This window comes from Pleuronectes platessa, chromosome 20, assembly GCF_947347685.1.
Source record: "Pleuronectes platessa chromosome 20, fPlePla1.1, whole genome shotgun sequence".
Taxonomy (NCBI): Eukaryota; Metazoa; Chordata; class Actinopteri; order Pleuronectiformes; family Pleuronectidae; genus Pleuronectes; species Pleuronectes platessa.
The window spans coordinates 4,585,055-4,604,798 of record NC_070645.1 but is presented as its reverse complement, the minus strand read 5'-3'; the positions used below and the strand labels follow the sequence as shown (position 1 = coordinate 4,604,798).

The 19,744-nt window shown below is 39.0% G+C and overlaps 1 protein-coding gene across 1 annotated transcript in view; it reads left to right on the top strand.

Annotated features, from left to right (window-relative positions):
* Nucleotides 1-19,744, top strand: part of kcnh2b (potassium voltage-gated channel, subfamily H (eag-related), member 2b) — a gene marked incomplete in the record, with an annotated part of 212,967 nt that overhangs the window by 16,500 nt on the left and 176,723 nt on the right. Inside the window, 1 exon segment of the mRNA XM_053412103.1 lies at nt 9,239-9,469. Coding sequence (XP_053268078.1) covers nt 9,239-9,469 — 231 coding nt within the window.

The following is a 19,744-nucleotide window of genomic DNA, read 5'->3' as shown; positions in this document are numbered from 1 at the left end:
CCTCTAGTGGTCTCGCTTGAACTATTAGCTTCACTGCCCCAATGGTATTTGGGGGGTGGTACTTCGTTTGGTGTGTTTTTTGTAGAAATTGGTCAACAAACGAGGTTCTGAGACAAGTTGTCTTTGTAAGTTTATTCGAAAAGCTTTCTGCAGAAAGGATCACACAGGCAAGATGGAGGTTGCAAGTGAAATGAAAAGTGAGGAGTCTGTGAGTGTCTTTGTGTGGGTTACCTCCTGACCCAAAAACCTGCAGAGGGGTGTGTTTGAATGTATTGTTCTGTGTCTGGAACATATCGTCTGTGAATGTGTGACTTATAGGCTGCATCCTAAATGTGTTGGAGAGGGTATAGTATCATGTATGGTGAGGGTGTTGTGTCAGTCAGCTGAGTTCTTCAAACAACGGACAAACACAGTTAAACCAGAGTAGAGATAAAGGTCACTATAGAATTCAGATGATCTCAGGATCAACTCATGCAAGACATGAGTAGACAATGGGCTCATATGCTAGACAGTGGGTGCACCATACAGTTAATGTTGAGCCGTACCCTATATTGAAATGTCTGCTGTAAGCAAAAACTAAGAAGTTATTAAGAAAGAGTCCATTACATGTTTCATACATATGCAACAATATAGACAAAAAAGATTCCGGGTATGCATATACACATTCCGCATAAATGAGCCTTCACTCATCTATCATAATTCTTCTATTTTCATGTCTTTTGATTTTTAATGTTTTCCTTTGTGATGCTTGTTTAAGCTCTTTTTCACTCTCCTGTTTTATGTCCCTAACCCTCTCTCACCCTGTGGTTTTCTTACAATATTGTTATTCAGGGGACCATATTTATGTATCACAACTTCTTTTTTTGCTCCTTTTTAATCTCATCTCTATCTGTTTGTATGTGTGAATGTGTACATTCATGCAAATATGCCTCATCACTTTCTGTGAATCCTCATGCACTCTAAATGAGACGGGCTCTTCAAAAGAGTTAACCACACGGAGGGAAGGGGGGTGGTACATCTACTTGTTTCTTTTGGCCATTATCAGTGATTGAAAACCACGTATTCATAGGCTGGAAAATGAAATGTACAACATACACACATGTACACACACACACAGCTCTGCCTTCGTAATACCCAGTGCTCATAGCAGCCAGACAAACCCATCAAGCTTTATGGGCCTCCGAGGGCTGCTGCTGCCGCTAATGAATGGCGGCAGGCTATCAAGTGCATCCACATCACTGATCTCCACTGTTGCCATGAATATCTGAATAAGCCCTTCCACCAGTTTTATGTCTCCCAGGAAAACAGCCTTTTGAATCCGGGATGGGCGACTTTGATTGACGATATGTTGGTTGTATGATGGAAGGGGAGGGAGAGGCTGTAATCGTGTGCTTAACACAGGGAGACAAGGGCACAGATGCTTTCAATCTGGAGCACTGCGTTGACAGACGTTAACTTTCTCTTGAAGAAATGGGCAAAGTCACTTTTGATTCTTGTCGCATGTCATTGATTGATGGGTGTTTTTACGGGGGGGTGAGCAAGACGCAAGAGTCTTTGGTTGCTCTACACACAACTTCTGTTTTATTGTGTTGCTTAGTTCCTCAATCTCATCAGGCATGATGAGTGTAACACCATTCATCATGGAGCAAAAGAGATGAAGTAGATTGTAAGAACATATCTTTCAACAAGTCCTCCAATAACCACTGTAGATCATCTGTGACTGCTTTCCAAATTATTACAAATGAGCCGCACAACATGATTCTGTGTATTCTGAGTGTAATCAATTTGATCTGATGCTGCTGTCTGATGAGAATCGTTTGTTTTTGATGAATAAAACATGAAACCAAAATGCTATAAGCACCTCCACCATGGAGCTTATGTTGTACATGCTGTTTGTTTATCGGTGAGAGGATTATGCAAAAAACTACTGAGGTGGTTTTATTGAAAATTGCTAGAAGAGTGGGGTATGGGCCTTTACAAAGACCTTTGGTGCGAAACCAGACAGAGGGAAATTCTTTTCACTTTCTTAAATATTTCTTATGTATGATATCTATGTGTGTGGGGCTGAGTGCCATGCACATCAGTTACTGCTTTTAAATTGCTTCTTGAATATTTTTCTTTTTAAGGCCCTTAGCTTTTCAGGTGGATTTTTATTTACTTTATTTACTTTCACTTAATTCAAATTTTGTAATTGTTATTTAATCCAATGTTGTTTTATAGGCTATTTTTAAGAAAAGTGTAAAGCAATTATTATTATTAATATTATTATTGTTTTTGTTATTATTATATATGTTGTAGGTTTAATTGACAAAACTCACGCTTAATTAGGACAGTTTTTGTTGGTCTTAATATAAACAGCATGACAAACGTAGATACAAAAATGTTACATGTGCATACATGAGCCTTCATGTTTATTCATTAATTTGCCATTTGTTCTTAATTTGAGGATGTATATAAAACTAGGTTACTGTGTAAATACTGATCCTTGTAGCATTCTGGGGAAATGTGTTCCTCCCAACTTCTCTCTCAATCAGAGACATTTTTAATCAGCCTCTGTTACAAGCTGTGTCTGGGCTTTTTGTTTTTTTACTCAGGGTCACACTGTGTTGTGTCTTTCTGCTTTGTATCTCACGCCATTCCCTCCTTATTCTCTCCCCTCAGAGTCTGTGTTTGATGCCTCCTCATCAGTTCTCCAAAAAATTCTTGAGATAGTAAATATGCCCCCCCCCCCCACATACACACAAGTTATGACTTGATAATTGATTCATGAACAAATATTTCCAACATCCACAAATCATTGAGCTGCAGCTTTCAAAGGGAGTTTAAACATAAGAAGAATAACAGCAGCAGTGGAAGAATTCATTAAAACAAAATGTGGTGTAAAATGTGAGTGTACAATAATCCCAAGAGTCTTTGGCCAAAGGGTGATTTTGATAAGAAATGCCTGAATACTGCAGGCAAACCTCCTTTCAGTGGATATAAAACAATGTGGTGGTTCAGAGGGGAAATTGCTACTGAAACAGAATTTACAGGAAGTAATAACCGCCCTCCCTCTTACTTGTTAAAAAGGATTTCTGTTCAGGAGCTGTTTAATAATAAAGTCCAATTAAGACTTCATTACAAAAACTTACCAAGAAAAATCACCTCAGTGCATGGACTTTTAATTTTAGTTTTAATTCCATTCATTCATTCATCATAGGGGCAATGAACGACACATTACCTACTCCCAGGACCTTTGCCAAGGTTGTGAATACACTTCAGATAGTAGTCCACTCAGCATATATAAGTCTCTCTTCCTTTCTCACCGGCACGACTTTAGAGCAAATTTAGTTCTGGCAGCACCAGAGAGCAGCTTGTAATTTCACAGATCTTTGCTCAGGTCTGCTGAGGTGGAGGAGTGAGGTTTAGCTCAAATTGGGTGAGGCAGCTTGCAAAGGATATGTAGGTACAACATGAACAGTCTTGGGAGAGTTTGGCATCAATGGACAGAGCTTAACGAATGTGTTAGGACAGATCTTGAGCTTGGGAAGCAGGGATATGATGGGGCATACATGGAGAATGACCTTCAATAAAGGTCTCATGCGAGATGAGAACCAGAGATATAGCTGTTGATGGTGTGTGCCCAGCCACCAGGTCACCACTGCATCCTATCTCTTAGGGCTAGTGCTCATGATCCGGCAGATTTTAGACCTGATTCCCCTTCCCGACTATTGCGGGAGCATTGACTATTAGTTGCCAATCAGAGCCGATTATCTGCCTAAATGTGTCACAACATAATCTTAATGTTTATCTCTTAATGCGATTGTGTCGGAGCCTTCCCGATCTCGAACCGTAAATATCAAACATGTTTCATAATTGGCTGAATACTAAGCAAACCACTAGCCAATGATAATAGCCAATCCTTATTCTCTCCCCTCAGAGTCTGTGTGTGATGTCTCCTTAAAATTCTTGAGATAGCCAATACCCCCCCCCCCCCCCCACACACACAAATATTTCCAACACACACAAATCATTGAGCTGCAGCCTTCAATGGGAGTTTAAATATAAAAAAAATAACAGCAGCAATGGGAGAATTGAAAATTGTGGTGTAAAATATGAGTGTACAAGAATCCCAAGTATCTTTGGCCAAAGGGTGATTTTGAAAAGAAATGCCTGAATATTGCAGGCAAACCTCCTTTGAGTGGATGTAAAACAATGTGGTGGTTCAGAGGGGAAATGCTACTGAAACAGCATTTAACGGAAGTAATGACCGTCCACCCTCTTACTTGCTCTATTAAGGAACTGTTTAATAAGGAAGTCCAATTAAGACTTCACTACAAAAACTTCACCTCAGTTTGAGAGTTAGAGTAAGCGTCAGCAACCGGATGTTGTTTGTATAACTGCAACTAAAAACAACAATAGATTTCCAGATGATCCCCAGCTCACGCTGCAAAAGCGTATTCGGCCTTCTCTAAGTCATGACTTAATCCATAGTTTTAAGTCTCTTTTTTTCTTTTTTTTCTGTAAAACAGAACACACTTAAGTGCGGCAAGCTGTGGATGTTGATCTTCCTCCATGTATGTTTTTGTTATGAATTCACATTAGATCACGCAAGTTTCTATTAGATCAAAAGACTCTGCCACCGTGAAATCATATAAACTGCGTGTTTATATTCTGGCCAAATGGTAAAGTGTGTGTTAGTTCTGAAGATTATAATTAAACAATTAAACAATTAAATCATAATAAAATATCTGTTAAATCTGTCACTAAATCTCTGTGGTCTCCAATGTTTTTAAAATCCTTTAAGAGTTGAAGATCCTCTAGTATGCACCATGCCTTAGCAATTTGTTACTGGCTGCAATGAAGCCATAAGTTACACTTTACTGAATCTAAATTCTGAGTTAGTAAGTTTCCACTGTGAGTCCATCTCAAATACACAACTATCCAATAACAATCCCTCCAATGCAGTGCATCACATTTTATAGATGTGATGCAAATTACTGTTACATAACACTGCATCTGTCAGTGACGATAAAAGGTTATGATGATTACAAGGTGTCAGAAATCTCAATTACCACTGACAACTAAATTAATTATTGAGCGTTTCTTGTATATGAAAAGAACAGTGAGGGACTGAGGGAATCATTTTGGCCTCGCTGTTGCACAGTGGTGACCAACAATGTTTCATAGAGAATCAATATTCAGCAGGTTTTTTAATTTCCAGCCAGGCTCATTAGCGGGCGATATTACAGATGACTCATTTCCCTCTCCTCGGAGGAGGTCAGATGGAAAACCTGCAATCTTGACCCTCCATGGCCCTTCATGACTGATGGTGAGCCGTCCCCCCACCCCCAATGTTGTGGAAGGTTTTGACAGATTGTAGATAGTGGATTGTTGGTGAATCAAGCTTCCTGATCAGTCCTATTTACTGCTCCCATAGATGGCACAGCCTGCTGTATTGCGTAGGACCCTTATTATTATTATACAATAAGGACAATTATTGCAATGATAAAAGAGCTCTCACACTGACTTTTTTTGTGGATATTGTGTACATTATATTTTCATCAGGCACCTAGATGAGGAGTATAGTTATAGATATATATATTTATATAATTAATGTATGTGGTGTAACAGCTGAAATTGTGAAATGTGCCTTTAAGATATACTGTGTTGCCTGGTTATGAATTAGCAATATTATTACACTGCACTTTTTGTAAGCTGACTAACACCTAGGTGAGAGTGGGTGCAAGCCAATGAGCTCCTCCTTTTCTTTTGGACCCCAACTCAGGAGTAATATTTTGGTCATGTATGGTTTCTCTTTCATTCATATATGAAGATAGTCATCCAATCGAACATAGATAGGTTTTGTTTAGTGTTTAGGTCAAATAAATTACAAATTTAAGTCCCAGCACCTCTTAACACTCTCTTAACTGCTTTCACCCGGACACATTGACTCAAACCATTTCAATGGCATTACAAGTAAATGCAGCCCAGTACAACTCAACTGAGATTGAACTGACAATTGATCACAAACATTGTAAATCCTTTTTTCCTGGCCCCATATTAAAGGTTTATTGTGATCAAAGTTTGCTGCAACTGGAGGAATTAAACCTTTCAGAGTTTACTTTTCATGGCTGGAATCATTGGGGAAGATTTGTCAACAGTCTCCCAAGAAATTAACCCAAGCTCTAGGCTTTATTTTTAGACCCAGGGGGCATTAAGGACCTGTTTGGCTTGTCAACTGCAAGAATAATTATACTGATGGATTTTAATCCATTAAAAAATGTTAATGACTCCTCAATCCCAGACTCCCAGACAATATTTCTCTGATAAACATCTCCCCTAGTTAAAATCCTACTGAAAATAGTTCCCTTTGTCTTTATAATGGACATGTATTTTAAAATGTGGCCTTTTTAGTAACTTTCAAATGGGTTTGGAAACATTCACAGAGACTTTTATATTTGTTGAAAACTTTAGCAGACAAAACCGGATGCACTGACACTTAGAGCAGGACATCCTGAATGTGCTAATGTGCCCAGACTCTCACCCTTACGATCTATCCACCCTTCATCCTGTTGACTGACTTCTGTAAAGCATTCAGGGTTTGTTGGCACAGAAGTGACCTGTTCTGAGGTCTGTAAGTGGAGGCCTGCTGGAGAATTAGGTGCATCTTCATGTTGGATGCATGAGACATAAGACATGAGGCTTACATTATGTTAATAGCAAGAAATAAGGCTTGGACAATGAATGTCTTTTGGAGCCATGATCAAAGCTTGGACTTGTAATGACTTTACATTGGAGGGTTACACACTTGCATTGCTGCATCATCTGCTCTGCGGTATAATCACAGTAGAGTCATATAAATGAATATTGATCCTACAAGATGCTGATATGGAATATAGGGACAACTTCTCCCCAGATTCCTGCTTGTCTAAACTTGTATACGTTAAGTAATATTACAGGATAATTACCATTCCTAACTTTCTTTAGGGTAAAGTAAACATATTTGGGAAAAATATAGGACAGAACAACCCTAAAGATTTGTGAAAAATTAACTTCACATTGAAATTACATTATTTTTGTTTTAATTGCTGTGGAGGATCATTTTTCACCATTATATTTAATAAACTCCCTGCATTGCAAAAGAATGATGTTTGCTGATTGAGTGGAAACACCAAGAAACTCCAAGGTAGTGATACGTATGCCTCTTTTTTTGTGTGTTCATATTGAATTCTTCGTTTAATTTTCAGGCTCATTTAGTAAAATGGTGTGCTGTTTTTTTTAATTTTTTTATCTGATAATCTGGTTGGCAATCTTTTTCATATGTTTTCCCTCACACGGGTAAATAATGAATAGAAAGTGAATTTTCACCGCAGAGTAGAGTTTTTGATGCTGCCTATTTGCTTAGAAATGTGGTCCCATTTTTCCACCCCAGACACATCACCTCTCTTGAAACACTACTGAACCTGGTCGATTTCTCCAAATGTCCCTCCCTTCATTACATTGCTTCTGTTCCATTTTATTGCGATCCTTTATCAATACCTCAATTCATTTAGTTTTTCATGTAATTTTTCCTTCGCAAAGTCTTTCTACCCAGTCAACCAATTTTCATCAATTTATTAATTTTACCATTTGATGTCAAAAATCTTTCCTTATACCCGCTAACGATCCATAGGCCTATTTAAAAGTATTTCTCACAGTTGGTCTTGGTATAGTGTAAGTAACAGGGGCCTCTCAGAAGCTTACAACTCTTGGAAGCCATCTATCAGCCCGACACGCAATCACCTTGATGCAGCACAAACACTGTCACATGTGCACACAGCCCTTATGCAAAAGCACACACTTATGTTGTTTGTATATGCTACTGTAAGAAACACATAAGAGTCCCCTTCACAAAGTGGAGCCTATGGTTTATTCACAATTCATTGGAAGTAAAGAGGCAGAGTGCAGGGTAATGAAGTAGGAGTAAGTTTGTCTGTGGTTATGTTTGTTCTCTGAGTGCATTAAGATCATCCTTTGACATTGAGCAGAAGCCATGCAGCTAAATGGCTCCTTCTACAGTAAGTGGTTTAGAGAGGGAGTCATATCAGAGCTCTCTTGGAGTCGATGTGACCAAGGTTCCATCTGTGCCTTACACTTTTAACCACAATTATAAACACACATATGCAAAACTACACACACACACACACACTCACACACACACACACACACACACACACACACACACACACACACACACACACTCTTTTGAGTTGGCACGAAGATGAAGTCTTGAGAAGAGAAAAGGAGCGAAGCACTTTTTAAACCATAACAGACTTTAACAGTAAAATGAATCATTACTATTATTTAAAAAAGAGACTAAAATGTAAACGTTCCAAAATTTTTGCTCCGTTATATGAAATAATACATTCTCACTAGTATTTATTGAGTTACCACTTACTTTTATTTTGAAAGTTGCCCTCTTATTCTGAAGGTGACATATCAGCCTGTGCTGAGGGTTCAAATCATTTAAAAACATTTGGGTTACCCTAACAGTAGAGCACCCATACAAAAATATAACAAAGTAAAATATAAATAAAATGTGTAGAAGAAATACTCATCACAGTTATGCGTTCATATAAGAAGAATTTTTGGGTTAGGGTTAAGTACATTTGTTGGCTGCTATGTTGATTTTATTTTAAAAATATGAATAACTCCACTATAATATACTTTGAGTAAGCCAAGCAGTCATCTCTAAAGACATCAAGTGGAAACTTTTGTAGGGGTTTTATTATACATGCAAGTGGAGACTGTGTTCATGCAACTACACTAAAATGTATTTTATTCAGTGGTAAAACTTTTGCCAAATATCATTTATCTAAATTTTCCTCTTAAGAAAGCATAGCTTCTTTGGGGGAAGCTATGGAATTCAGATAATTAACAATATAGGAATTAAGTAGATGGTACATGTGGCAATTTTTGTTCATGATGCATAAGGAAACATACTTAGACTTATACAGCAGCAGGAAAGTTAACAAAGTTGTATCATTTATAAAGTTTAGGATTGGGGAAGTACTGAGTTTTATCTGGTTAAAGCTGGTTTTGTGTTAGGTTTACAATATTTACACTGTATTTGACTTCACTTATTTTCCACCTGCATTGTGTCCATTGCTTCTTCTGTCACCCACAGTACCATTGATTTTATGGTTGTGTTCCTGTCCTGGAGAAAACTGAAGTAAAAAATATGTCATATAAATAAATAATCTCTCTCCACCCCCAGGTCGCAAGTTTGTCATCGCAAATGCCAGAGTGGAGAACTGTGCCATCATCTTTTGCAACGATGGCTTCTGCCACATGTGTGGTTACTCCCGGGCTGAGATCATGCAGAAGCCATGCACGTGTAACTTTCTCTACGGACCTGACACCAAGCGACTGGCTATTGCCCAGATGGCGCAGGCCCTGCTGGGGTCAGAGGAGAGAAAAGTGGAAATCAACCTCTACCGCAAAGACGGTAGGATAAAGCTATAGTTAAAGTGACTTGAGAGGTGGCTGTGTGGTTATCGGAGAGGGTTAATGTTTTCCACTTGTTGACTTGTACAGGAGACAAATATGGAGATGACCCAGCGTAAAGACAGCACAGTTTATGTGCTTATTTGGGAAGGAAAGCCTCTGTCTATTTAGATTCATAAATGTGGATTTGACCCAAAACAAGGTCATAGTGAGTGAGTGTGTGTGTGTGTGTGTGTGTGTGTGTGTGTGTCTGTATTTGGTGTTGGAAGGAGGAAGTTGTTGTTGAAAGATGAAGAGCTTGGGAGTGTGCCCTTCTAGATACTGTGTTATATGAGTTGTCTGCCACAGTGATTTTGAGAACTCTACTCGAGGTAGTTGTCAGTGAATGTGTGGTGGGATGTTACCTTTTTAGTTGCCAATGGTTTTGGCGCTATACCTTATGTTTGTGTTGTGTACAAAACATTTGGCACCCTCGGGCCAATGTTTTTATGTGAGCTGTTATGTGTGAGTGAACCTACTACTGTTTACTGAATCTATTTTGTTATCCTGTCCCTTGCAACATGTCAGAGTACAGATGTCTTAAGTTGAGAAAGATAGTCCCGAAAATGCTTTATGGTACTTTCGCTCTGTTTCTACATTGTATTTAAAGAAAGCTAATGTGATGCAGTGATTCATATATTCAGTTTGATTTAATGCCTTAATACATTACCTTAATTAAGCACCCTTATAAAACAACGAACATTCTGCACAATCATACAAAAGTCATGTCAAAGTTAAAACAGAACAGCATGAAATAGAGACGTTCAGTCGGACGTTCAGTTCGGACTTTGGTTTTTGAGCCACAGTTAGGTTAGTTTTTTTTTGTATTCGTGTTGGACTTGACTTCACAACAAACCAGGTTAACAAAACTAACCAAATAGGAAAGAGCTAAGGGTGTGGGTGTGTTTGTCCTACAGTCACAACATCCAGAGTTCAATCCATGTATTTAGAAAGTCTGTTTTAGTCTCCCCCCAAGCCTAGTTCATTTCAATACAGTTCAAACAACCAAATACTGATGAAACAAAACCAATCCGTTCCGGTTTTACCATGGAGCTTCATAAACCAACAATTCAGGAAATTAAACGGAAAGAGAATTGCTGTGCCGCTGCAATAATAACAGCATTCCTATATACACAATATGTACAGGGCACTCACGCTAGTCGATCAGTCAGTTGCGCATGCGCCGGCAGGCAGCTCTAGGGTAGCTCCACAGGGAATAAACAGTCCACCTGACTCTGACACCTCATGTCCTCTTGACTCTGACTTCAGAGACGAGGAGACAACACACAGACTTTACAACGCAGTTTTGCGAAGGTAAAACAGATCCTTTCCTACTTCCACATTCATTGCTCTGAAGCTACAAGTTACTTCTTGTGTTCGTTCAGATTACGCGGGGTTGGGATTGGATTGGAGTCTGATTGGACAAAATACGCACACACGCAGCATGCTGCAACTGCTGCTACGGCAGCGCAGGGGGTTGGGCAGGGAGATGCGTCATGGTTCTGTCTTTGCGTATTGGGAAACTGTTGACGTGTGGACCGTGATTACGGTACGAGAATTGTTACAGCCCTACACTTGACCTTAAGTGACATTAACAGGAAGATTTGCTTTAGCAGGAAAGTACACAGGGGAAACCCTGTAGAATTCTCTCAGATGGCAGGAGTGTATGTCTGTACAGCTGCCAACTGGACCAGGACCAAGTAATAGGACACTGGTTTCTGCAGTGGTAGACAGCTTCCATGGTGATAAAGAGCTGCCATCAGAAACTCCCTGGGCTATGGCCAAAGCATCTGCTGGACATTTTCCACCTGTAGATAGACACCAGAACAGCAGGAGGAAGCGAACTGGGAGGATAGAGTGAAAGAGACAGATGGAGGAAAGGATGTAGTGAGAAATAGTTTAAACAAACTGAGTTGAAAAAAAAGATGACAAAGAGGCAGGAAAACAGTGTAGCTCTAAAAAGTTAAGAAAACCCAATGCGTGAGAGATGGAAAAAAACATGAGAAAATGAGAGAGAGAGAAAGTGAATTTGTCACGTAATCTGAAAGTGTTGCTGGTGGTGAGAGAAAGAAAGTAAAAGACAGCGGGAGGAACACAGAGATGGCGCCAGCTGACTCTTCTCTCTGATACTTCTGAAGAGCACTTTGCCAATTCCGCCCTCCACTCTGCACATTTGACTTTCCACTGTTTATGCTGAAGATGTAGACACAGACACACACCAGCAATCTGCTATACAAGGTACCTTGTAAAAAGATAGAACCCTGCGTGTAGAATTACAGATGTGTTGTCATTTCTGACCCACCGGTTATGTTAACATGAGTCCACCATGCTAACAACGGAAAGTTAAAGGCTTTGTAAGCAACCACATTTAATGGCTGCAAGGTTCTCATGTCAGTGTGGACTGGTGGCTGTAAAGCTCCTGTTGATGTGTGCAGTGCAGTTACTTGAAAACAAGAAAGAGAAGAGAAATCTTTTAATCAGATGTTATCATATCCCCCCCAAAATTATAGTTTGTCATTTAGTAAGCAAAGTGACAAATGTAATGATGATACTCAAAGCAATGACTAATGGGATCCCATATGCATAAGATAAGACGACAGTGAGGGGTAGATGAGCCTCACAGAGCAAATTAACACACAGTGTCAAACATGGATAGAAAATGGAAAAAGGGTCTGAAAAGTGGGCACCAAGCATTTTTCCTACCCCAGCCTTCAGATTTGTGTATCTTTTATTATCTATGAAGAGTTAACTGAACTGAGCATGCTCTTTTTTCCATAAATTTATATCTATACAAATTCACACATCATATTCAGGCACAACAGTCCTGTGGAGCGTAACGTGATATTTTTTAATAAAATTGATGACTTGAAGCAAGTGATGTTCCCTTTCCCAAATCTGTCTCAAGAGTGTATCATTACTAGACGACTCTGCATCAATGCAGAGACAGAACATAAACAAAATCATAAACGTTACTTTTTATTAGCAATATCCTGCTGCTGCATAATTATAACCACTGTTGCTTCAAGATCAGGCCAGTTTCCTGTCTGCGTTTCCTCCCTCCACTCTCCTGCTGACCTGCGCTAACTTTTCACTTACCTGAACAATACTAATGTTTACTTTGTGTTTGTTGATTATGAGGCATATATTTAAACACGTGTGCACCGTATTATGCTATAATAAAGTGATCAGAGCGATCCGGATCCATAATCCGACACTAAAGATTATTGACAAAATAAATGGGGTTTCAGAGACGGACACTGAATTGAAACTCAAATAATTGTGAATAGCACCGACCACCATTGAACTGACAACTGTTGAATTTGGATTTTTGAATTTAAAAATTAGAGCACACCTGAAATAACAATGGCAGTCTAAAATACTTTTTTATAGCACAAATCATGAGGCTAGTGAAGATGAACAACTCTAGTAGTCTCACAGTGATAACAATTTATCATGGATAGAAATCAAATTCTTTGATGCATCTATAATCGTTTTAAAATTGAATCCAACTCCTTTGAATCGGAATCGAGTCATAAGATGCCTAGAGATTTCCAACCCTTATTATTACCCTTATTTCATGACCATATAACATCAGATGAATGATTGGCTTTGTTCAATTCATCATTCAGTTTTTAAAGTTTCATCGTATTTAGTTGTGACCAATTGTGGTTTGTTTTACAACCAAGAGTTAACTGCAAAGTAGAAGCACCAGAGTTGTTACACTTACCTTTAACTTTGATGTATGTTTCCTGCTTGCCTGATTAAAATCGCATAAGGAACACTGCTTGATGTTCATTGTGCCCTACAAGTTGTCAGATTAGAGCGGTCAGGGATAAGCAATTAAATCAAATATATTCCAAAAATAAGTATTATCAGTCGACATTCTGGTATGCTCACCATGTTGAGTCATCAGTTAAATGTTGAAGTCAACTAATGAGTGTGTGCTACAGTAAAATGTGTTTTTACGGGTGGTTTACACCCTCATAGTACATTCAAGTCTTAAAAAAACAATTGAATGTCCACAGAAACGTACAGCATTGTATATTCTACATGCATTCAGTAAGGAAGCATTGTAATGCTCTTGCAGTAAGGAAGCCATGAGTGCTGAGCGGACTAAAGTGTGTTATCTTCTGTGGCAATGTTATTGAGCTCACCTGATAATAGTCAAGAGCATTGCAACAAACAAAGCACATACTTTATATACACACTAACCTTATCTTGTACTGGGGAATATATTGTTTGTTTGCTCTACTGGGGGCCAAAGGACATTCTTTTGATTGAAAACATATCTGAAATTTTTCTTCGATGGTTTAAATTCTTTCTCTTTTACAGTAGTCACAATTTCTAGCCCAGGATCACTTTATAATTCCAAACGTAAGACAACACCTACCACCCTGATATCTTCCAAAAAACCTACTAAGGAGGGTCATATTTATTATTTTTGCAATTTCTGTTGAAGGCTCAATGCACAAAGAAAGGAGGTTATGCTACTATCACAACTAGTTAACTAATATTATCTGTTCAATGCACAATATTCACATTATTATCAATTTATATTTACAATATGTTTTAATGCACAATATTTAGCTTCACAGTTAAACATTATCTTCTGCAAAGGAGCTGCTACTGCAGCACAATGTTGTTATTTAGGCTTTGCCTTGAATATGGTCATCAATATTTCCTTATAAAAGTATTCCTGTGTACTTATAAATACCAGTACTATACAGTATGAAGCCGTGCCTCTTTTTTTTTTACAGAAAAAAAATGGATCCGGTCAACAGAAACGCTGTAGTTCTTTATTTTGAGCCACATACAGGAAGTGTTGCAACCATTTATGTTTTTGACATAAATTCATCAACTAAACATACAAATTCAGGTGAAAGATCATGTTCTTTGTTTATTCTGCTGTGAACCACAATGTTTATCTGTTTCATTTACATTTATGACATAAATAAACATAAACCAGCCTGATCCACCGCCATTAGCAGACACACTGTCCGTGTGAACAACAGACAACTGACACTAAGCTGATCTGTGGTGCAACCACAGCCAGTGAGTCCAAGGTGCTACAGGGATAAACAGTAAAGAGTGTCGAGATCGACGGGTTGGCGACCACTGGTCTAGTGCATGTAACAATTAATACAACTTGTAAATAAAAATAAATAATTTGCAGCTGTTTTTGCAGATCATGACTTTATTGACTGAAATGATACCTAATGGACATCAAAACTTTGCTTTGTTTGTGTTGACCCAAAGACTTTTGTCACCCTGCAAAATCGTCATTGAGTAATTAAGACTTTGAATATATGAAAATGTATGCTCAGGAAAGCTGTTTGTTATCTGTGTTTGTTGATGGGTATGACCCTGGTTGACTCATCTATCTCAGTCATAGTCACACACACTCAAGCACACAAAGACACAAACAGAGTCTTAGGTAACCCCAGTGGGCCACCTGCAAGCCATCAGAAAGCCACTGATCGAACGCTGTGGATACACCTCATCCATAATGCACACAGGCAGGAAACATTATGCCACCTCCTCTTGTCCCCTTTGCCTCCTTCCCCGATCTGGTCTCTCCACCCTTTCTCCTTATCTCATAAAGCACCCTAATCATTGAGTGTGCAGGTGTGTGTGTGTTACTTGGAATGATGGGACTGTATATTTATGACCCACACATACAGTACATGCATATAGAGAATGCATACACATGCATGAACACATTGCACATGCACACTGTGCACGCAGGGACTTCATCTGAGCCCATTTATCTAGTGCCAAGCTTAGGCATGAGCCTTCACGATGATAGATCTCCCTCCTCGCTCTCACGCTCAATTGTCTGACTCCGATTGCTCACCAGCTTAATCAATCATGCTCCAGGTAAACTGCGATAGTGTGAATGTGCACACATACCGTGTACAGATTTTTGGTACAGTGTGCTACTGCCCCAGTTGGGTGCTGCTTGTAAAGCTTTACACCTTGCACGTGCACAACTATGAAGTTTTACGGTGGCCTTTGGTTCACAGGGAAACATGGATTTGACTAGGGAGGGATAAGAATATAACTGGTTTCTTTGTTCTGTCGGAGAGACAACATTTATGAACTTTTGAAATTCAAAAATTGATGAGTAAGAGCAAAAAGTTGATTGGAAAAGGGTGTGAAAAAAAACAGCATTCTGTTTCGTTGGGTTACAATTTTTGTTCCTCTTGTACTTTATACATTACACAAGGACTGGCGACCCACCAGTTGAGAATCACTGCTCTAGAGCAGGGGTCTCCAAACGTTTTATCCCGAGGGCCACATACAGAAAAATATACGAAGGTCTGGGCCACTTACGTCGCCACGCCCCCCTCCCCTAGACAAGACTGTTGACAGTGCGCCTCAATCGCGTCAAGTTGGGCGCTACTTAGTGTCTAAACTGAGAAGAACAATACAGTGGGCCATAGTTCATTACATTACATTTCATATAGCTGACGCTTTTATCCAAAGCGCCTAATAATAAGTCCATTCAAGGGTACCCGAGGGTACAAACCCAGAACAACAAGAATCAAAAAAGTACAATTTCTTCAAAAATAGAGCAAAACTACAAAGTGCTATAAGTAAGTGCCATTTAAGTGCTACTAAATTGTTAGTTTCAATAAAAAATAAAGAAGTTATTATTTAATTTTTTGTAATTTTTTTGAGGCAGGCCAATTTAAAATGGATGGCGGGCCGCAGATGGCCCGCGGGCTGCAGTTTGGACACCCCTGCTCTAGAGGATCCATGGCTGAATTTAATTTGTTTGAAAGTGTTTGACAGTAATGTCCCTTTTGCTTGTGAATGAAATGATTGGCCAACTGGTTATATGTGATTAGCTGCACAGGAATCACAATCAAAGCTATTACAACACAAACCTTGGAATCCTTAGGAAGAGCCTGGGAAATCACCAGCCCAGCTGCAAACCTAAGCACCAGTCTTTTCAGCTCAGGTGACTTTGAACTAACTGCATCCCCAGGCATTATGAAAAGGCTCCATTGAGTGTGTTGTGAGTCTTGAGAATTATCAGGTGTCTCTCCGACTATGTGGGTGTCCTCACAGAATTTTGCCGTGATAATGCATTGAGCCCAGGGGAGCAGGCTGTCCTGTGCGTCCAGGCGGACTCTTCATTGCCTAGCAGCAGTAGCTAAGCAAACCACTTAGAGACCTACTGCCTCTGAGGAGAGGTTAGCGCTCTATGCCGATGACTGCCGTGGATTTTCCTCCCTCTAACTAAGAGCACATAATAAACAGACACAAACACTACAAATTCTGTCATTTGACGCCCACACAAGAAGTTACATTATGTTTTGAACTGAATGGAGAGACATCCATTTTTGTGAGAGCTGGATAGCTTTTTGTTTTGTTTCCGCACAATTGAACTAAACAACAACATGAACTTGCTCTTTGAATGTTGTATAACAGCATAGAGGATGAGCAGATAGGAAAGAGAGCGGGTTAATGTAACCAAGAGGAAGCTGGATTCAGAACAGTATCAACACTACATTATATGTATAAATAACAACAATAACACGTTCTGTTTTACCATGGTATTTAATCTTGCATGACAAATGCGCTGATACACTGGTAAATAGAGACAATAATCAATCAATGCCTCTTCCTTACATTATGCTAACTGTTTATTCAAATCAATGCTGTAAATACCCTTATCTTTCTGATGTTCTCCATTACACGTGGCATCTATTGCACTTCTGTCCTTCCTAGGAGAGGGATCCCTCACATGTGGCTCTCTCTGAGGTTTCTATGTTCTATTTACCCAGTTTTTTTCTAGGAGTTTTTCTTTACGCTATTTGAAGGTTAAGTGCAGACGATGTCACACCTTGTTAAAGCCCTATGAGACAAATTGTGATTTGTGAATATGGGCTATACAAATAATTGTTTATTGATTGATACCTTGAGTAGGACTAGGACTCTTAATAATAATAATAAAAATAATAATAATAATAATAGCTTGAATTTATATAGCGCCTTTCAAGAGATCCAAGGATGCTTTACATGTGAACATTGGGAGCAAAAGAGCGAATAAAGAAATGGAAAGTAATTTGGACAAAACAAGACAGAATTAAACAGCTCAATGGCAGCGTGGAGCGTTCAGGCCTCAGTGAACAGGTGGTGTTTGAGGAGCATTAGTATTTAAGCCACTTTTCCATGAGATCTCTTGAGAGCATATTAGACATTATTTTTTTGTCGATGCGTTTACTATATGTCATTCTATATTCGTATCTGTGTGAGCTGCTTGTTTCTGTACATCTTGGATACGTGTCCGTGTGAGCATGTGTATGTATCCTTGGGTGTGTTGCCTATATTTAGAGAGCATTAATCTTGATGTAATATAGATTTGCTAAGAAGGGAGAGCTGATAGATACTGGAGCCCTGGTCATTACTTGATGACCCAAAACCCCCAGGCTAATGCACGCATGCACACTATCACACACACACACACACACACACACACACACACACACACACACACACACACGTGCATAAATTCTTTGTAACTAATTTAATCTAGAAGATGGCCTGCAATGGAGGCTGTTACATTTTATACATATAGCTTAAACTATCAAGTAGCAATTTTTCCATTATTGTTTTCTTTTCTAATACACTGTTCCTTATGTGTTCTTTTTTATTGCAACCTCAACATGATTTTTCTACTCTATAGCAGGTGGCTGTTTCTTGCCTTAATTCAAGAGGTTAGGTCGTTTAAAATGCAGACAATGTATCTGGTCCACTTGTGCATGTGCCTCAGCTCTGTCACATGTCTGAACTTATACAAACTTATGCACCAGAATTAAAAGGTTCTGTTTGGTTTTGTTGAGTTCAAAATAAAGCCCTTTACTTGAAATTGGAGTTTCTAATGTTTCCCCCGACAATGCAGCTATAACGAAAATGTTTCCTGGTTTGCCAGTTCAAATATCCTGGGCTGACACATTTAATCCAAAACAAATGTTGTAAGATCAAGCTAAAGGGCTCTGCAGGATCTTGTAGGATATTTTAAGTATTAATCTATTAGACAGAGAAATTGATCCAATGCGAGAAAAAAAATCTGCTGAAGGCTGTTGCTTTTCCCTGGGTTTTCAGTCACCACCATTACATCTGTAAGAAACAGTTACAGTAGCTAATAAAGTTATTACTTCACAATTGATAAAAGAAGATTATAGGAAAAAACTGAAATTTAGCTTTTTTTCAATGTTCTAATCCATCCATATTCTTAGTGAATAACAAGCCATATAGTCTTAGTAGGTGCAGTGAATCTGCCTCTTTCCCTTATGGTCTTGTTAGTCAATGATGCACTCGTCCATCTTCCTTGCTTTTACTTGTACAGTGTCGGTGGAACAGTGAAAGCTTGTTATACAATTGGTGAAAACAGCTTGAACTATAGTATATGTTTTCGAACCGTCCCTGCACTGATTATAGGTATTATTCCAGACAACAAAGTAATTTTTTTTAAAGGTTTACTAAAATGACTAGTCATTTTAGTAATAGTGTCAGTTTTAACTTGCTTTTCTGGTTAAGTTTGTATAGGCTGGTACTGTGAGACTTACCTGTATCAGGTGACGAATGCTTTAGGGATGAGTCAGTGAATATATCACCAGTGAAAATGAGCTTTTCCTGTTCTTATATAACTGAATCATTCTGTATGCTGACTTATGGCAGGGGAGTGCAGACTACAGCCTGTCTCTATTATATAGCTCCAGGCTTTAATGTAGCAACTGTTCCATTAAATCTGAGTGGACTTATGGGTCCCGCCATGGTGCCTGGTGAACCTATCACAGCACTCATCCAGAGTGATAGACACACAAGCCATTTTGGAGACAGTAATAAGGTGAATAGGTAGAGTGAGTCCATTTTATAGCTTCATTACTTCATTTGCCTGCGTGGCATCAGTCCATCAGGGCCAGTCAATCCACCCCCACTGTTGAGGGCCAATATCTGTCAGATGTGTTTCTTTCTCTTCCAGAGTGCAAACGCTCAAATGGCCCAGCTTTATCCATCGGTATTGTTTCTTCACGCTGTTGTGCACAGAGATGAAATAGCATTGAGGCAGAGTAAGAAAGGTATATAGAGTAATATGTAATCTTAAACCAAAAGAAAAGCCATTTGGAATGGGCTCTCTAAACATATTAGTTGTTGAGTGTGCTTTAAGGTTTGCATTATGTGAAGGCAGAGTATTCTTGCTTTGTGCATGGCTCCCTTTCGATGC